Source organism: Haplochromis burtoni, unplaced genomic scaffold (genome assembly GCF_018398535.1).
Source record: "Haplochromis burtoni strain Fernald_Lab_line unplaced genomic scaffold, NCSU_Asbu1 Contig_177, whole genome shotgun sequence".
In the NCBI taxonomy this organism is placed as follows: domain Eukaryota; kingdom Metazoa; phylum Chordata; class Actinopteri; order Cichliformes; family Cichlidae; genus Haplochromis; species Haplochromis burtoni.
Genome location: NW_024582538.1, coordinates 1,024,281 through 1,040,860, shown reverse-complemented (window position 1 = coordinate 1,040,860; position 16,580 = coordinate 1,024,281). Strand labels below are relative to the sequence as shown.

Below are 16,580 nucleotides of genomic sequence, written 5' to 3'. Positions count from 1 at the left end.
AGGGTTTCTTGAGCTTTGAGGGTGCCTCAGTGAGAGTCAGAAGAGTCGGTGAGCATTGAAGCCGTTAGTGCACACACCTAGTCTGCAGACTTCCTGTGTCTACCATGAGTCAGAATCTGCTTGTTATGTAAATCCACAGAGAAGTGAGGGGGACACCGGCACACCTGTGCCCTGCCAGCCTGCTCCTGTCCAGGTTTTTTTTCCTTCCCTTTTCACACAGAGCAGCAATTACTTATTGCTCCCAGTCATTGAACTATGACTCATCCTGGAGGAATTAGGCCCTCAATCAGCCAGTATGTTCTATAGCTGCCTCTAATCAGATGACGATGAATACCAACTTGGGCTTAAATCCCCCTTTACTTGTGCTGACATACAATTATTTAGATCTATGTGTGCATGTGTGGGGGTGAACACAGGCATGAAACAAATAAAGAGTGTGGATAATCTGGAGTGCCTGTTTAGAACAAGAAAAGATCCTTCTTGGTACCGGAGCCAAATCTGCCACCTCCTCACCAGCAAAACCTAGCGCAAACCTCAAAACTACCCCCGCAGCCTACAGTCCCAGCCACGTGACCCCACCCCCTGCCACACAAACACTTCACGTGGAAAAAAAAAGACTCTTCCCCCACATACTGTAATCTAGGGCATACTCACCAGCAATGCGGATCTTTATGCACAGTTATAATGTGTTGGGTCGCTTTTTCATATTTATAACTCATATAGCCTCATATATGATCAACAGGTCTGCTGTGACGAACACGCCCGTCAACTTCAAACAGGCTTACATGTCAAGTGACACGCGTGACTGAAAAGTGATAGACTGTGTGTGTATTTGCCTGCATCTGTGCTGTGTTTGTGTGTGTTAAGGGAATACTCCCACCCCTGAGGGGGGAGAAAAAAAAGAAAAAAAGTATTATGGTAAGTGGCACGGCCCTAAATTCAATGAGGGCAGCTAAGTGTACAGTGCCCCGCCACCGCTTCACAGACTACCCTGTGTGAGTCTGTGTGTCTGAAAGAGAGAGAGAGAGGGGGGAGTGAGTGTGTGTGTCTGTGTGTGTGTTTGTGTGCATACCAGGTAAACGTCACAGCTTGCAAAGAAAGCCCCTGCGCTGCGAGCGCGCGCCACACTTCCTCAATCGACGGAATCACAGAGAGAAAAAAAACACTAGAGGAAGAAAAAGAGCAACTTTCGTCGAGAACAACCGCCTGGTTTGCAGGACAAGGTGAGTCTGCCATTACAATCCTTTTCAGGCTTCAGTCGAGTGGGTTTTTAGTAGCAGAGTACGGGTTTTACGTCTAAACTTTACAGAAAGTTACAGAAAACAGTACCGCTTCGTCTGCTTCTTTCATCCTTTGGAAAACCTCACTGTGAGGGTGAGGCGAGTAACGCTAAACCCTGGCTAACTGGTTACAGTTTTTCTTCCTCGCTGAAAGCGTTAGCTGTTGTAGCGCAGTGAAAGTTTAGCCAGACACGTTTCATTTCTATGAAAAGTCAACAAGGCAGCTGGCACTACACAGCTGTTTTGGTTAAAATAATAACCCCTGACAACTTTTCCGAGTAGCGACTGGAGCTGCTTCAGTGAAACAGTGCACAGGAATCCGTGACCCCGTCACACTTGCTGACGCTACGGGGTCACAAAATGTACTGACAGGTGAATTATCGCGACCTACTGATCTATACCCACCACCCCTTTGGACTGGAACATCTGCAAGCATCTGCGGCCCTGTCTTAACACAGTCGGGTTGCCAGTAACTGCATGCAGTATGTCGGTAATTCTGCTTATGTGGAATCCGTTAAGTGACATAATATCACCAGGGATGAGGAGGAATGTGAGCAGGTCTGGACAGCAAGGATGGAGGAGTAAAGATAAAAAGAAGAAAAGGGAGAAAAGGGAGAAGGAACAGTTATTTACTTGTCATTAAGACAATCTGGCTGCAAGCTGCTGTCTGAGTCAGACGTGAGGTGACATCTGCGTTCAGCCAACTGACAATCGACCACATCCTTTAGAGAATAAAGAGAGAATCAGATGCACTGACTGATTCTCGGTGAATGTGACCGTCAGAGTTTAGTTTTTCATTATGCGCAAGACTCAAATCTAGATAGGACCTGTGTCAACCTCAGCAATGGTTTAGGTGTTCTGCGCGATCACATGAGGCGTTCAAAAGTGTTTATGAGGGGGTAATTACGTCGAGGAAGAAAGGCTCTTTTCCATACCACGATGAAACACAGTCAGGCTCTCAGAATCAGGTATTATGTTACCATTTCAGTCAGTAAAAGCGATGTTAGTATTCTTCTGTGTGGAAGAAAATTAAAATTTTAATTGAACTTTAAATTAAGCAAAGGTTCAGAGGAGAGTACAGCCATCAAATTATGTTTCAGTGCTCAGGGGTTTATTTTTTGTAATGATTTTACCACATTGCCTTTGTGAATGAACAGCGTGTAATGGTTTTTGATACAATTATTAAGCAATAATAACAGAAATCAGTAATTGTGTGGTTTGTTAGGTCAGACATTAGGAAGTAGACAACATAAAGTTGAATAACAAGCTTCTAGAGGATGTTTACCAGTTACAGTATGCTGGGGAGGTAACTAGACAGGACAATTTGAAACTGCTCACAGCTGGTTGGGAAATCAATCACTATTGGCCTGAAACACACAGCATGCCTGCTGTTGATTAACTCCCAAAAGCCCTGGCATCACAGCTCCCAGCAGCAGTACGTGAGTGAAAATGGTTGCATGCTTTTTTACTTGCCTGCATCTTTTATTCCGTCTTACTTTTCTGAGTCTGAGTGTAGGCGGTTACAGTTTCAGGCTTGTGATAGCAGCTAGGCTTTCTTTGGAGCACAGCATGCATTTGGATCAGTGACATGTTGAGACTAGCTCTGACTTTGTAGTGCTAGGAAACACCTCTGGTGTTGCAGCTGCAACCTGTCAGAAACTGCACACATAGTGATAAGGAACCAAACAAATGTGACTTTGTGCTCACATTTTAAATGTGTATCAGTGGCAATAAGAAAATAATAATTAAAGACTCCATGGGTGTAACAGTTAACAGGAGTTACCTAATGTATTGCACATATTGAAACTAGTGGTGTTTGGGTTGTTATAGAGAAAAGTTGTGGCACTGTCTGCAACACTTGTGGAGTTATGCAAGCAGCAAATCATGCGTGAGGTAACAAGCACCCAGCACAAAGGGGGACATTGATCGCTCATTATGTGTCACCACTGGAATTTCACTTCTAATGCAAAAGAAATCCAGTTATTCAGGTATTTCCTCTGTAGGTAAAAAAGTGAATGATTTTTTTCTCTTCAGTTAGGAAAAATATGGAAAATATATACATGACATAAAATTCAGGTCATGTACTAAATGTGTGCGTACCTTGCTTCCAACAAGCAGTCATTTGGAGTAATAGCCAGTCCACCATAAAAAATTGAGTCAGAGTAAATCTTGCAGTGAGAGAAAGCAAAATACAAATTTGTGCTGCAGCCAGAGGCAAATTTTGCTCATTGCAGGTGTCTCGCTTAGTGACAGGAAATTCTCAAATACCAGTAAAAAGACCGCTTATCTTTTCTTCTGTCTTTTTTTTTTGTTTGGGGTCAAAATGCTCAGATAGAACTTAGCACTATTGCTTGACATTTTGCAATATTTTGAGACAATGCGATGATGCACTTTAACAGTAATAAATTTGTGGTTGTTCTTGTCTGAGAACAGGCGATCCTGGTACTTGTCACCATGGCTCCTTTCTTGAGGATTGCCTTTAACTCGTACGACCTGGGTATCCTGCCTCCTCTGACTGACCCACCCTTCTGTGCTATCAAGATGAAGGAAGCCTTGACAACTGGTGAGATCATTTTTTTGTCTTTTGCAGAAGTCTCTACTTCTGCTTAAACAACAAACACAAATTATGTTATCTTATTTTGTTTAAATTGAAAACATGCCAAAAATATTTTTTCTACTTCCTCTATCTGCCCACCTGCTTCTCAGAAAGAGGGAAGACCCTGGTTCAGCGTAAACCCACCATGTACCCAGCCTGGAAGTCCACTTTTGATGCACACATCTATGAAGGTCGTGTGCTCGAGGTACTGCTGATGAAGACAGCGGAGGAGCCGCTGGCTGAAGTGTCTGTCGGTGTGTCTGTCCTTGCTGAGCGCTGCAAGAAAGCCAACGGGCGTGCTGAATTCTGGGTAAGTCATTACACACTGTCCTTTGTCTTTAAGAGCAAAATGTCAGGATCCTGTTTAACTGTACTTATATTTTGTGTTCAGGTGGATCTCCATCCTTCAGGAAAAGTAATGATGGCAGTGCAGTATTTTCTGGAGGATGCAGATGCAGGTGAGATTAAATTACTTTATATTTTTATATTATTTATTTTTCTTTTCTTTTCTATGCACTTTCTTTTATTTAAGTATGTTTTGCAGCCCCTTCAAAGACAGTTAGAGGGGTATCCCCCTCACCCACACCAGTCATCTAACTTGGTTTTCAGCTGCTAATTTAATGTAGTCCTTACACACACTTTAACGTGTGATTCCCTACTATAATCATAAGGCTATCAGTCTGTAACAAATCTGTAATATGACCTCTCTTTTTCTGTCGCAGTGTTGTATATGACTGACTTGTTTTTCTCTCTTTATTTGGAAGAGAGCAAGCAGCCTGTGAAGGAGGAAGCTCCTACTCTGAACCGTAGACGCGGGGCCATAAAGCAGGCCAAAATACACTTCATCAAGAACCATGAGTTCATTGCAACTTTCTTCAGACAGCCCACTTTCTGCTCTGTGTGCAGAGAATTTGTCTGGTCAGTGCCCGTCTAAAACTTTCATCAAATTAGGAAACAGGATATTGAGAATCTAGTGTTCAGGAACTTGTGGATATTTAGTATTAGCAGACTTATTTCTGATTAAGAGTGTAATTCTTTTTCTAGATCACTGTTTTGTATGTGACACTTTTAATGTGAACAGTCCCTGGAAATATGAGCTCTCTAATTAAAAAAGAAGTGAGGACAATCCCCTGACATAGTTTGGCAGAAACTCTCAATAACTATTTTTGTTTGCCAGACCATGACCCAAGACTTTGATGACCCATTTTCTTGATGTTATATATAGAATGCTCATGTTTTCCTTTGAAGACTTTAGTTGTCCAGTTATCTGATATGAAGCACATTTTGATGAAATTGGAAATTTTGTGCAAAAAGATACACAAAACTACATACTTTATTTGGAGCCACATTACAGAAATTTACTATTTTAGGCCTAATATTAGATAAGCCTAACATTATTTTCCCAAATTGATTCTACAGAAGTAAAGTCTAAATATAGGAGGCATCCTATCTTATCTGACTTCACTTTATCTTATTTCAGATTAGGAAATGATAAATATACATCCCAACATCTCGTTTAAGCCCATTATTGACCACCCGCTGGTACATTTCCATCTTACTGAGCTCCACACATCCTTGTTACCATTAGCTTTCTCAATGATTGCTGTTGCCACGTTAGTTAAATGAAGTTCAGAAATAAAGTACTACCACTAACCCCTTCCTCACACATCTGTACTTACTCACTCTACTTGATGGAAGAGGGATTGTTAGTGTAGCTCTAAGATTACCCTAAAGGTAGGAGACTTGTGCTTTTGGGAGGTTATGTTACTTGTGTTATGCACTTTAATATTCTTAGGTAGAGTAGCAAATCAGGGCCTGTTCCTATGAAGTGTTTTAACCTTAATGAGACTTAATCACCATCGTTACCACACAGTTAAGATAGAATTTACAAGTTAGAAAGTGTATGCAATGCAGTACCTGTTCCTTATTGCTTTTGAGTGATAAACTGGGAAATCATTCACAAAGCCTGTCTTTGTCTCACACAGGGGACTCAACAAGCAAGGCTATAAATGCAGACGTAAGTGTACTTCATTAAAAAAATCTCAATACATTGTGTTATAGCTAAAACAGCAACATAGATGTTCAACACGTTCTCACTCCCAAAGCGTTACATTTTACGCTAGGTGACAAATCGTCTGTATATTACGCTTCCGGCACCCAACACGTCCCTATATTATGAGATCGGAAAAATGAGGAAACATGAGAAAACATGAGAACCGTTTGAAATGAATCTACACATGTACGTTCATTTTACTTAAGTTGCTTTAGAAAACACTATCTAATGTCATCAAAGTGCTGGTTAAGGTTCGGGATAAGTTTATGGTTAGGGCTGGAATACATGGCTGGAATGTGTATTACCGGCATTCTACTGGAATTCATCTATAACCAGGCGCGTAGCATAATACACGTTCTTATGCTTTCGCGTTCCTCAGGAATGTCTCGGGACTTAACATATCGTGAGTATATCACATCTCGGGAGTGAGAATGGCTGAGATGTTAAACATAAAAAATGTCTACTTAACCATAAAAGCAAACTGTGAAATGTACATATTCATTTCTTTTACCGTTATGCACTCAAAAATATGCTGATTGCTGAAATATTTCCATGTAATTTTTTTTTACAAGGTAAAATGATAGATTTAAAGGAGTCTGGTCAAAAGAAATGTAGTGGACTACCATTTTCCTGCAAGATTAATTATATAAATAAATTTAATTTGACATATTTTCGCTGAATTTTATTCAAAATCACTGCTTTGTGTTTATGAAAGCATGTGTGTGTACAGCTTAAAAACTAAAGTATTAATCTGCTATATCGTTTCTTTTTCTCAGAATGTAATGCAGCCATCCACAAGAAATGTATAGACAAAATCATCGGCAGATGTACTGGTACTGCTGCCAACAGTCGGGATACTGTGGTGTGTAACACACATTGCTTCTGTACACCATGTACTGTTAGTGTTCGCCATATGTGTCCCAATTAGTGCACAATAGTCAGTTTAGTGTGGGCTTTTTTTTCCTCTGTGATTTACGATTTTGATGTATTCCTCCTTAGCAAATCAACAATGATTCGTTTATCAAATTAAAGTGTATAGTTCGGTCAGGGTTTAACACAAAGGCACATACCTGTTAGTTTCCACTTCCAGTGAAGCATTTTTCAATGTCCATCAATATTAGGGGATAATCAAAGTCCAGCTAACCTAGATAGCAGTGACAGGAATGAGCACTGCACCCCCACACATTGTGGGACTAACAGATGGGGTGTGGTCTTAGGGAAATACTTTAAATTCAACTAGCAGGGACAGATCTGGCCCACAAGTTGTAATCTCTGAGATTTTTTTTTACACAGTGCTGTAGTGACTTTTGACACATTGAAGTTAGAGAGGGAAGAAGAAGACAAGGGGGAAAAAAAGGATGAGGAAGGTGCGCAGGAAAGCTAGATGTTACAGGCCTGTGAGCGTGAGTCCTTTGGTCATACATAGCAATGATGAATCTTCTCCGTGCCCAAAGTTCCAGAAGGAGCGATTTAAAATCGACATGCCGCATCGTTTCAAGATCAACAACTACATGAGTCCCACCTTCTGTGACCACTGTGGAAGCCTTCTGTGGGGTCTGGTCAAGCAAGGCCTGAAGTGTGAAGGTACAGCAGAGACATGATTGACTGGATGGTTACAGGAGCGTGTGCTTCTGTACTCTACAGACTAAAAAAATATTTACGCCTAAAATGTTGACTTTAAGCAACTTAAATAAAAGTAAATTTTCTGTGTATTTTTTACATGTAAAACATGTAAAACATTAAATTTAATGGATTTGGTCAAATTAAATTTATTGAAATACATTTAGTTTATCCTAAGCATATTTTCCTTAATGACTATTTTAATAAATAACCCTTCAGTTTTATATATTTCATATTTATTTTACTCAAAGTTATTGCTTCATATTTATGGGGGCCAAGAATAATTTTTTTCAGTGCAGACTTGTTTTTTCTCTTTGCAGACTGCGCCATGAATGTCCATCACAAGTGTCAGGACAAAGTAGCCAACCTTTGTGGTATCAATCAGAAACTACTAGCCGAAGCCCTCACACAAGTCAGTCAGGTGAGTTCAGTGAGTCATTCAGTGGATTGTATCTTTTGGTATTCAAGTCCACATCAAGATGGATGACATTACAATGAGAAAGAAGTGTGACTCAGGTGTCATTCTACTAACGCGACTTTGCTCTTGGAGATTTTGTGACTCCGAATGATAATGAATAACAAATATAGATAAGCACTTTATTCAGTTTTATATAAAAAAGATTATTTAAAAACTGGTTGTTGCTGTTCTGTTTTCTATGTAGTGGCACTTATTTGGATGTTTTCCAGAAATATTAGTAAACATATTAGCAGCAAATTTCTTTATAACTTTATAAACTTTCTGAATAAAATGAATACTTAAGCCTTATAACTACATCTCTATATTTTATCATCATTTAAGAAATGAAATAGCATTTAAATTCTTGAAGTATTTACATTATTTATCATAATGTGTAAATGTTTGTTTTGAAAGGATAGAGAAGATTCAAATAGATCTGAAATCAAATCTAGGCACTTAGCTTGCAATGTTGCCAGTACACAGAGATGCTTGTGTTTGTTGGCTCAACAAAACCTAAAACTGGTTATAGAGATAATGGGTGTCATGATAACAGTTATCAACTTTCTTTGTTTACCCAAACTTTCCACTTCAGGCTTCTTACCTGAAGTGGAAAGCCTGAAGTGGAAAGATAACAAGCTGATTAATAATAACTAACTAGCAAAGAAGTATCTTATTTGTTTCACTTGAATGTGAAACTCGAAGTTACTGGTGTGTGTTGACCTAATTTTCCTGCCCTTCTGTGCTAAACGCCTGACTCATTCTGTTCTGTATTTACAGGCCTGTCGGTCAACCCAAAATCTATTTAGTTTTGAAGACAGTTAAAGAGAGAAGAATCAAACAAGTTTTTGACTCAAATGTACCACGGCTGTTAGTCGACCATTGTTAGGAAACAGTTGTTTGAGTTCTTCATGTTTATTTTTTGTTTATGTGTTTATTTTTCTTCCTTTTTTCCATCAGAAATCATCCACTCGCCGTTCAGATCCAAATCTGCCTAATCTCCCGGATATTGGAATCTATGACGAAGTGAATAAACTTGCTGGACTTGAGATCAATGGTGAGTGAGGCTTTATTTGTTGGTGCTTTTTCCTCCAAACATTCAAGCAGAAAGTTAAAGTTCTGTACTGATAGCAAATGCTATGCAAATAAAAACTGCAGAAAATATGCAAAGGTTTGAGATAATTGTGTAAATATGTCATTTCTGTGTGTGGTAATGTATTTGTCCATTAGATGGGTCGACATACGGCAAACTTTGGGAAGGTTCCATCCCACGGGTACCGTCTCGTCTTACCCACTTAACCAAGATCAACATGGACAACTTCATCTTCCACAAAGTCTTAGGAAAAGGCAGTTTTGGAAAGGTATGGAGCAATGACGTCAGTGTGAAATGAACTGTGAGACTGCTGTCTTAAAAACTAGAGAGAAAAAGAGAGAGAATATAAATAAGTGAACCAACAACACTCAAGTCAACCCATATCAGCTGTCATCATTACAATGGAGGCTGTAGTCCTCTTATAGAAATTATTACATGGACTGTGGGTGTTTCATCAACCAGCGAATTAAAATACTAATACTTCTCTTCTCTTCTCTTCTCTTCTCTTCTCTTCTCTTTCTCTTCTCTTCTCTTCTCTCTCTTCTCTTCTCTTCTCTTCTCTTTCTCTCTCTCTTCTCTTCTCTTCTCTTCTCTGCTCTTCTCTTCTCTTCTCTTCTCTTCTCTTCTCTTTGTAGGTCCTGCTGGCAGAGCTGAAAGGGCGTGGAGAGTATTTTGCTGTGAAAGCTCTGAAGAAAGATGTAGTGCTTATGGATGATGATGTGGAGTGCACGATGGTAGAGAAAAGAGTCTTGGCTTTAGCCTGGGAAAACCCCTTCCTCACACACCTTTACTCCACCTTTCAGACCAAGGTACTTCCCCTCCATGTCATTAATGGCTGTATTTTATTCTGCATCAGTAGTTACATTACATTACATCGTTGTGCCTTTAATAGTAAAAAATGAAATGTTTCTCTAGGAGCATCTGTTCTTTGTGATGGAGTATCTGAATGGAGGTGACTTGATGTTTCACATTCAGGAAAAAGGGCGCTTTGAGCTCTACAGAGCCACGTGAGTTCCACCTGTCACACAGCCATCATGACATACTGTACGTTACTCAGTGGAAACACAATCCCTGCCATCATTACTCAGTGTTCACATGCTTGTCTAGCTGCCCAGAGACTCACACTTACAGAAGATACTTGTAAAGATGAGCATATGTTTATTGTCTCTTTGTCACTTTTTTAGCCTGCATCTTGTTTTCTTTTATATGATGTATAAAGTCTGAAGGACTGGGGCAATGCTGGCATCTATTAGCTCCTGTTCTTTAGAAGACAGGCCTTGTAAGGAGTGAACAGCTCTTAATGTTTGTGTATGGGGAGATATCAGTTACTACACCCACTTCTCATCACACTATGGGAATCTCTCCAGAGAAAAACAATCGCAAGCTGGTGAAATAAAGCGTTATGAATCCAAAATCTGGTGGCACCTTGACTGCCAACTAAACTTTTACTTTTTTTAAATAAATTACACTTTTACAAACCTGCTGACATTTCTTAGCAAGTTCTAAGGATTCAGAGAGATTAATATGAGAGTAATAATCATGTTATGTGGTGTTTAGAACCGATGAAATTCTTGCTTTTTAGTCAGTTATAAATTTAATTCACTGAGTGCAGAAATCTTTTGAAAAGTAATGTTTTGGCTGAAGATTTTTGACAGAATTTGGCTGTATGTAGCAGAAAAATACAAAGAGTGTACAGTCGGGTTTTAAGACTGAATGCATTCGCTGGATTTTTTCTTATAAACCACTGAAATGCTTCATGTTCTGCTTTCTAACCGTTGTGCTTAGTCACTGATCTTACATCTCCTGTAGTTAAATCAGCGGCTGTGTCCAGTACCTTTGAGATGACAGGAGTAATTTTGTACTTTGCAAACACTGACACCTGATCCTTTGTTGGCATCCTCTAGAATTCTCCTCACTCAGTGACTGTATTCACTCTGGGTAATTTATCCTCAGTGAGTGAGAGAGAGAGTGCGCTATTTTATTTCCCTACTATTCATTCCTTTACGTGTTTGCATCTTTTTTTATGTTAATGCTTAAAACAAACATGCCTCAACAAGACAGCAGAAATTCTGTGGTTCATAAGACCGAATTGAAGTCAATTCCAGCAAAGCAGTAAATTAATTAAACAAATTTGCTTTAATTTAAATGTATGCTTACAGTCTGTGGTGTTAACCATGCATTGTTTTTGAAGACTGAATGGTAATATCAGTAAGAGCAGCAAGCTCATGCTATGAGCTGTTGCTTTTTTATGCAGTGCACTTTATGTAAGTTAACTTTGGTAGTTTTGCCTATCTTGCTGACAAACAGCATAGCTCCACCATGACTATAACATTGCCTGTTATAGCCATGCTGGAGCAGGTTGGTTGTTTAAACTAAAAAAAAAAAAAATAGGATGCTTGTAGATGATGCATTTATACACATTTAAAGTGTTAAACAAATGAGGATGGATGGATTAAAATAAGGACTTTAATATTCTCTGCAGGGAAATTATTTTGTAACAGCTCTAATACTGGCGAGTTGTAAAATCCCTCAAGCCTAACACAACACAGGACTACAAGAAATCACTGGGATGCATAGTCCGTAGTCTCAATGCAAGTGTGGATGATGTCACACGGAGTTGCCAGTTTGCTGGAGAGCGCGATGTAAACAACAGCCAATCTGGCATGTGAAAAGTCTGTGGGTATATAGTGTGGAAGTAGCCCCATGTTAAATATGTGGGCTGCAGAAGCGTTCCTTCACAGTAATGTGACAAGGGTGGCACCATCTGTTGTTAATAGAAGTGGCAAATCATCCACATCTTTATTTATTACGCTTGGATTTATTCCTGTTCACCCGAACTGTCTGAAAGCGGTTGATGGTAATCAAGGGATCTGAAATATACCCTGTTGCTATGTCTCTGTAAAACGTAACTGCACACTCATTAGGCTCATTTCCTTGTCAATCTCATTCCATTAACATAATTTCCTGCACTGTTAGAGGTGAGATATGGCTTTGATCCCCTCCTTTCATTTTCTTATCTATCTGTTCCTCCAGTGGCATTTCCTCTTATTTCTGTAGGAATGCTCATTATTGTTGTGAAAAAGACAAAGCAGTATTCTTCCATCAACCTGCACTTCCACCGCCATGCCAGTCAGGAAGTCGTCTAGTACCTGCAATATACATAATCTTCTGGTGACTTATTTACAATAGAATAGTTTCTGTAAACTTGATGACACACAAGATTAATGTGTCTAAACTTTCGTGTTGTATATTACTGCACAGGCTGTCACAGAATATAAGGCATGTGCTGGATCTGGTTATGCAACATTTTTCCTTTGGCAGTGACTGAACTGCAGAGTCTCAGTTAAGCTCGTTGCCACCACAAAGGCTGCTGCTAACCTGACAAAGACTAGTTTCATGCACCATTTCAACTTTCCTTCAGTTTGCATGCATATCGAGGTATCCTCTTACAACTGTGTGTTTTTGTTTTGTTCTTCGTGATCCAGGTTGAGACGTTCTTGTACATATGCCTGCACTGTCTGACTCCTATTCTATGAGGACTGCATTTCTAATGATGTTAAGTGAGAGATATTGACAGTCTATTCAGTCCTGTTCAGCAGGTCATTTAGTGTCACTGTGCAGGAACTGGGCTGGAGAGATGGCTTTGTGTGCTCTCCGGACCTGGTTGTTTCACTCGACACAGATGACAAGAGAAGCAGGCCAGCGATAGGCTAATCATTCGGCTCGCAGCAGCTCTTGGGTTTCACATTATGAGAGTGTTATTCACCTGTCTCCTACTCCATACAAATGTCCTCTTCAATAATTCAGGTGTACACTGAAATGAGTCTGCAGTTACACCAGTGTTAAGCTGCCAGCTATGTACTGAGATAGCTCCGCACAGGCCTGTAGCTTTCCATCAGAGATGAGTGTCTGATATTTCTGTCTCTGACTCCTTTGTCTTGCCAGGTTCTACTCTGCCGAGATCATTTGTGGTCTTCAGTTTTTACATTCCAAAGGCATCATCTACAGGTCAGAGCACAGAATAGGAATTTCACATGAATATAAAATACACTTAAAAATCTGTTTTCTTTACATTATTTTGTTGTTGTTTTTTAATGCGCCAATGATTTCAGTTGCAAGTGTAATGAGAAAATGAATTTGCAAAGTCTCCAATCTTGTTTAGTTAGGTAATCCCACGCATTTTTGACACTTTTTTCCCCTGAAAGTTTAATTATTATTGTGTGGCATGCATTGAGCAAGGGCTGTTATGAAAACTGTGGACTTGGATGCAGTACAAAAATGTGATTTAAAATTTTTTAAAAAGATTTTGGGAAGAGGAAAATGTAAATGTGTTTATTTGTTACACTGAGAAAACCAGACTCCTGACATTTCAGGACAACACAAAACTAAGATAACTGTTACAAAATGTCTAGTAAATGAACATAGAAACAGTAGACCACTCAATTGGACTGCATATCTCAAAGACCTTTCATATCTCTGCATAATTTTGTTTTTTTTAATTATAGTGAAATCACCTATAAGTATAGTAAAAATTCAATATCCTCAAAGAAACTCATATAATTACTGCATTTTACAAAACTGCTGCTTTGTGTAGCGAATAGTAGTGTGTAAAAAATCTCACAGTTCAAAGTGCAAATGCATCTGTAATCAAATATTAATCCCCTTAAAAGTTTATTTAACCTTTTATTGTAAGTTGTTATTTGTGTGGTAAATTCTGTTCTAACAAACACAAAATAGTTTTCTAAAACGTTATCATCACAACAGCTCATGTTTATATCCTAACTTGGTTCTACTTTTTATTCATTTTCAGGGATCTTAAGTTAGACAATGTGATGCTGGACTGCGATGGGCATATAAAGATTGCTGACTTTGGCATGTGCAAGGAGAATGTATTTGGCGACAATCGCGCCACAACTTTCTGCGGCACTCCTGATTACATCGCTCCAGAGGTGCCGTCTTCTTCCAAAATTCTCTCTTGTGCTGAAATAATCAAATCTGCAGTTAAAAACAAAATTTTTAAACGTCTGTCTGGTTTAATTGTTATTTATAATTTTTTGTTTAACTTTAGATTCTGCTGGGACAGAAATACTCATTCTCAGTTGACTGGTGGTCATTTGGGGTGTTGCTGTATGAGATGCTGATTGGTCAGTCACCTTTTCATGGAGATGATGAGGATGAGCTGTTTGAGTCCATTCGCATGGATACTCCCCATTATCCCCGATGGATCAGCAAGGAGTCGAAAGATCTGCTTGAGCGGGTTTGTATCATATCTTTAATACTAAATATAATAACCCCAAAAAGCGTTCAGACACGAAATGTCCATGAGTCCCAAAAAGTTGACTCTGTTCATCTGGACGTAGCGTTTTCAGTGGGAGTAATGTTTTATCACTCATCCAAGTGAGTTTCATGTGTTTATTTCACAAAGTATTAGGTAAACTAGTATTTGTGTCACTGGCAACAGACTGGACATTGAACAAGTCAGAAATATGAAAAGAAGCAGCTTGCAGATGGACAGAAACAGTGGGCAAGAAAAAGCAGCTTACATTTCATAACCTATATGAAATAACCATTTGAAAGGGTTTTAGGGTAACTGAGCTTAGTCCTCTGCTGGTGTGGGCTAATACTGGGATCAGCTAGTCTGCTGGGATTGTTCCAAGACTTGCCTTTGTGGGCCTGCCTGAGCTAAAGCTTTGCTTGAGGTTTAGTGAAATGAAATCAGCCTTTCTTTTGAGGGAGCATCCAAAAGCCCTCCAAATATTAACAAAAAGTATTTGGACAAGTTCTAATTGTCACACTTAGTGCAACATATCCATTGTTAATATGGTCTACTCCACCTGCAGTTACTCTGCCAGTTGTAAGACCTCGCAGAGTCCTGACCTGAATAACTTAGATTGTCTGTGGAGTAGGAAATGACGGTAAAAAAATTAGCTTGTTGATGCACTTGAGTGGAGGGAACATTAAGCACCAAGTTCAGTCCCTGGCTGGTACGGTCTGAGAACATAATCAGTCCATTTAACTGAAAATCCTTTGTGTTTGACACATGATCACATATATTCCTTATGCAACCTTTCTCACCTTCCTTCCCTGCAGTTGTTTGAGAGAGACCCAACTCGCAGGATAGGAATTGTGGGTAATATCCGGTTACACCCCTTTTTCAAGAGCATTAACTGGCAGGCATTGGAAATGAGAGAGGTTGAGCCCCCCTTCAAACCCAAAGTGGTACGTCACACACGTCACTGAGGATTTAAAAATTGTAGCTCTTGTACTATGACTACATTTTGTTGAGATTTGTTTGTGGAAACTTCCAGAAAGCGCCGAATGACTGCAGCAACTTTGACCGGGAGTTCCTCAGCGAGAAGGCTCGTCTTTCCTACAGTGATAAGAACTTCATAGATTCCATGGACCAGTCGGCATTTGCTGGGTTTTCATTCATGAACCCCAAGATGGAGCATCTTTTAGAAAAATGATGTCATCCATGTCAGACTCATGTTACTCTCCTCATGTTTATGGAACAGTTTGCCTGCTTGCAGATGAGCAAGCTGTTTCACAATCAGTATTTGTTTCACCTTATTTTAAGCACAAACTATTCTTGGGTACGATCAAACAACAAACGGCCCGTGTACTGTATATATATATATGTGGATGTTTCATTTATGTGCATGCTTATTATTTGTATAGGTTATGAAGACCTGTGTGAGTAATAATATACTGTGGGAGTGGGAGTCTGAAAAATCCTTACATTCCACTTGACGTCATTGCTACCATCTGCTGCCATCATGTTTCCCTTTCATGTTGAAAATCATCTCCACTGGGGATAGAAAATATGAAATGGAGGAAAAAGGCTACAGGAACTAATTTTACTTCATGCTTCAGATATAGGTCGTATTTGTGAATGAGGTGACTGCATGTTTAGAGATTTGAGACCATGAAAAATCCATCAATCTTAGCATTGTGGCTTAAATATGAATGTTATAATTTCAAACATCCAACTTCTTGCCTTTGACTAAGAAGAACTTGTGGTTGTAAAGTTGACTGAACAGTGCCATGTAATGATCAAACTTTAATGCTCCAGCTGTTTTCAGCTGTACAGAAAAGTTCTGTTTTGTGGATGGAGGTGCAATGAGTGCAGCCATGGGTACAAAAAGAGTAGTGAAATGACTAATTGGTGAGCCACTTAAATGCTGTATATAATATTTATGTATATTGTTGTTAACATGTATATTGGTTTGCAAAGGATGTATTTTTTTTTACTGTCTCCATATTTCCCATATGATTAAAAAAAACATAAACTCCCAAGTCTGTGCTCCTTTTGTGTGATTTTGAAGTGCACGTAATAGAAAAGGTTTTAAACAAATTGACTTTCAGGAGCTGGACTGGAGACGATCTAAAGCAATATAATCTTTATATAAATCAAATTAAAATTTTGAAGGCTTTTCACTTAAAAGCGTTTTGGATCTGATCAACAACCCATTATCCTTTGATTA

The 16,580-nt window shown here is 39.2% G+C and overlaps 1 protein-coding gene across 1 annotated transcript; it reads left to right on the top strand.

The window, feature by feature from the left end:
- The first annotated feature begins 1,005 nt into the window (after positions 1-1,005).
- Positions 1,006-16,392, top strand: prkcda (protein kinase C, delta a). The gene is made up of 18 exons (XM_005943943.3): positions 1,006-1,223; positions 3,714-3,843; positions 3,987-4,186; positions 4,268-4,334; positions 4,641-4,794; positions 5,862-5,893; positions 6,706-6,791; positions 7,384-7,513; positions 7,870-7,970; positions 8,964-9,060; positions 9,234-9,364; positions 9,732-9,905; positions 10,012-10,103; positions 13,042-13,104; positions 13,907-14,045; positions 14,165-14,353; positions 15,187-15,315; positions 15,405-16,392. Exons 2-18 carry the CDS (start codon positions 3,735-3,737, stop codon positions 15,561-15,563), a joined length of 2,052 nt encoding a protein of 683 aa, XP_005944005.1. The 5' UTR covers positions 1,006-1,223; positions 3,714-3,734; the 3' UTR covers positions 15,564-16,392.
- Positions 16,393-16,580: the final 188 nt, after the last annotated feature.

Bases quoted from the DNA above. Each gene is read 5' to 3' on its own strand.
- prkcda (XM_005943943.3), top strand. From the start codon at position 3,735: ATGGCTCCTTTCTTGAGGATTGCCTTTAACTCGTACGACCTGGGTATC. The intron at 4,335-4,640 runs GTGAGATTAAAT...TTTATTTGGAAG, and splicing joins TCTGGAGGATGCAGATGCAG to AGAGCAAGCAGCCTGTGAAG. The intron at 5,894-6,705 runs GTAAGTGTACTT...TCTTTTTCTCAG, and splicing joins GCAAGGCTATAAATGCAGAC to AATGTAATGCAGCCATCCAC.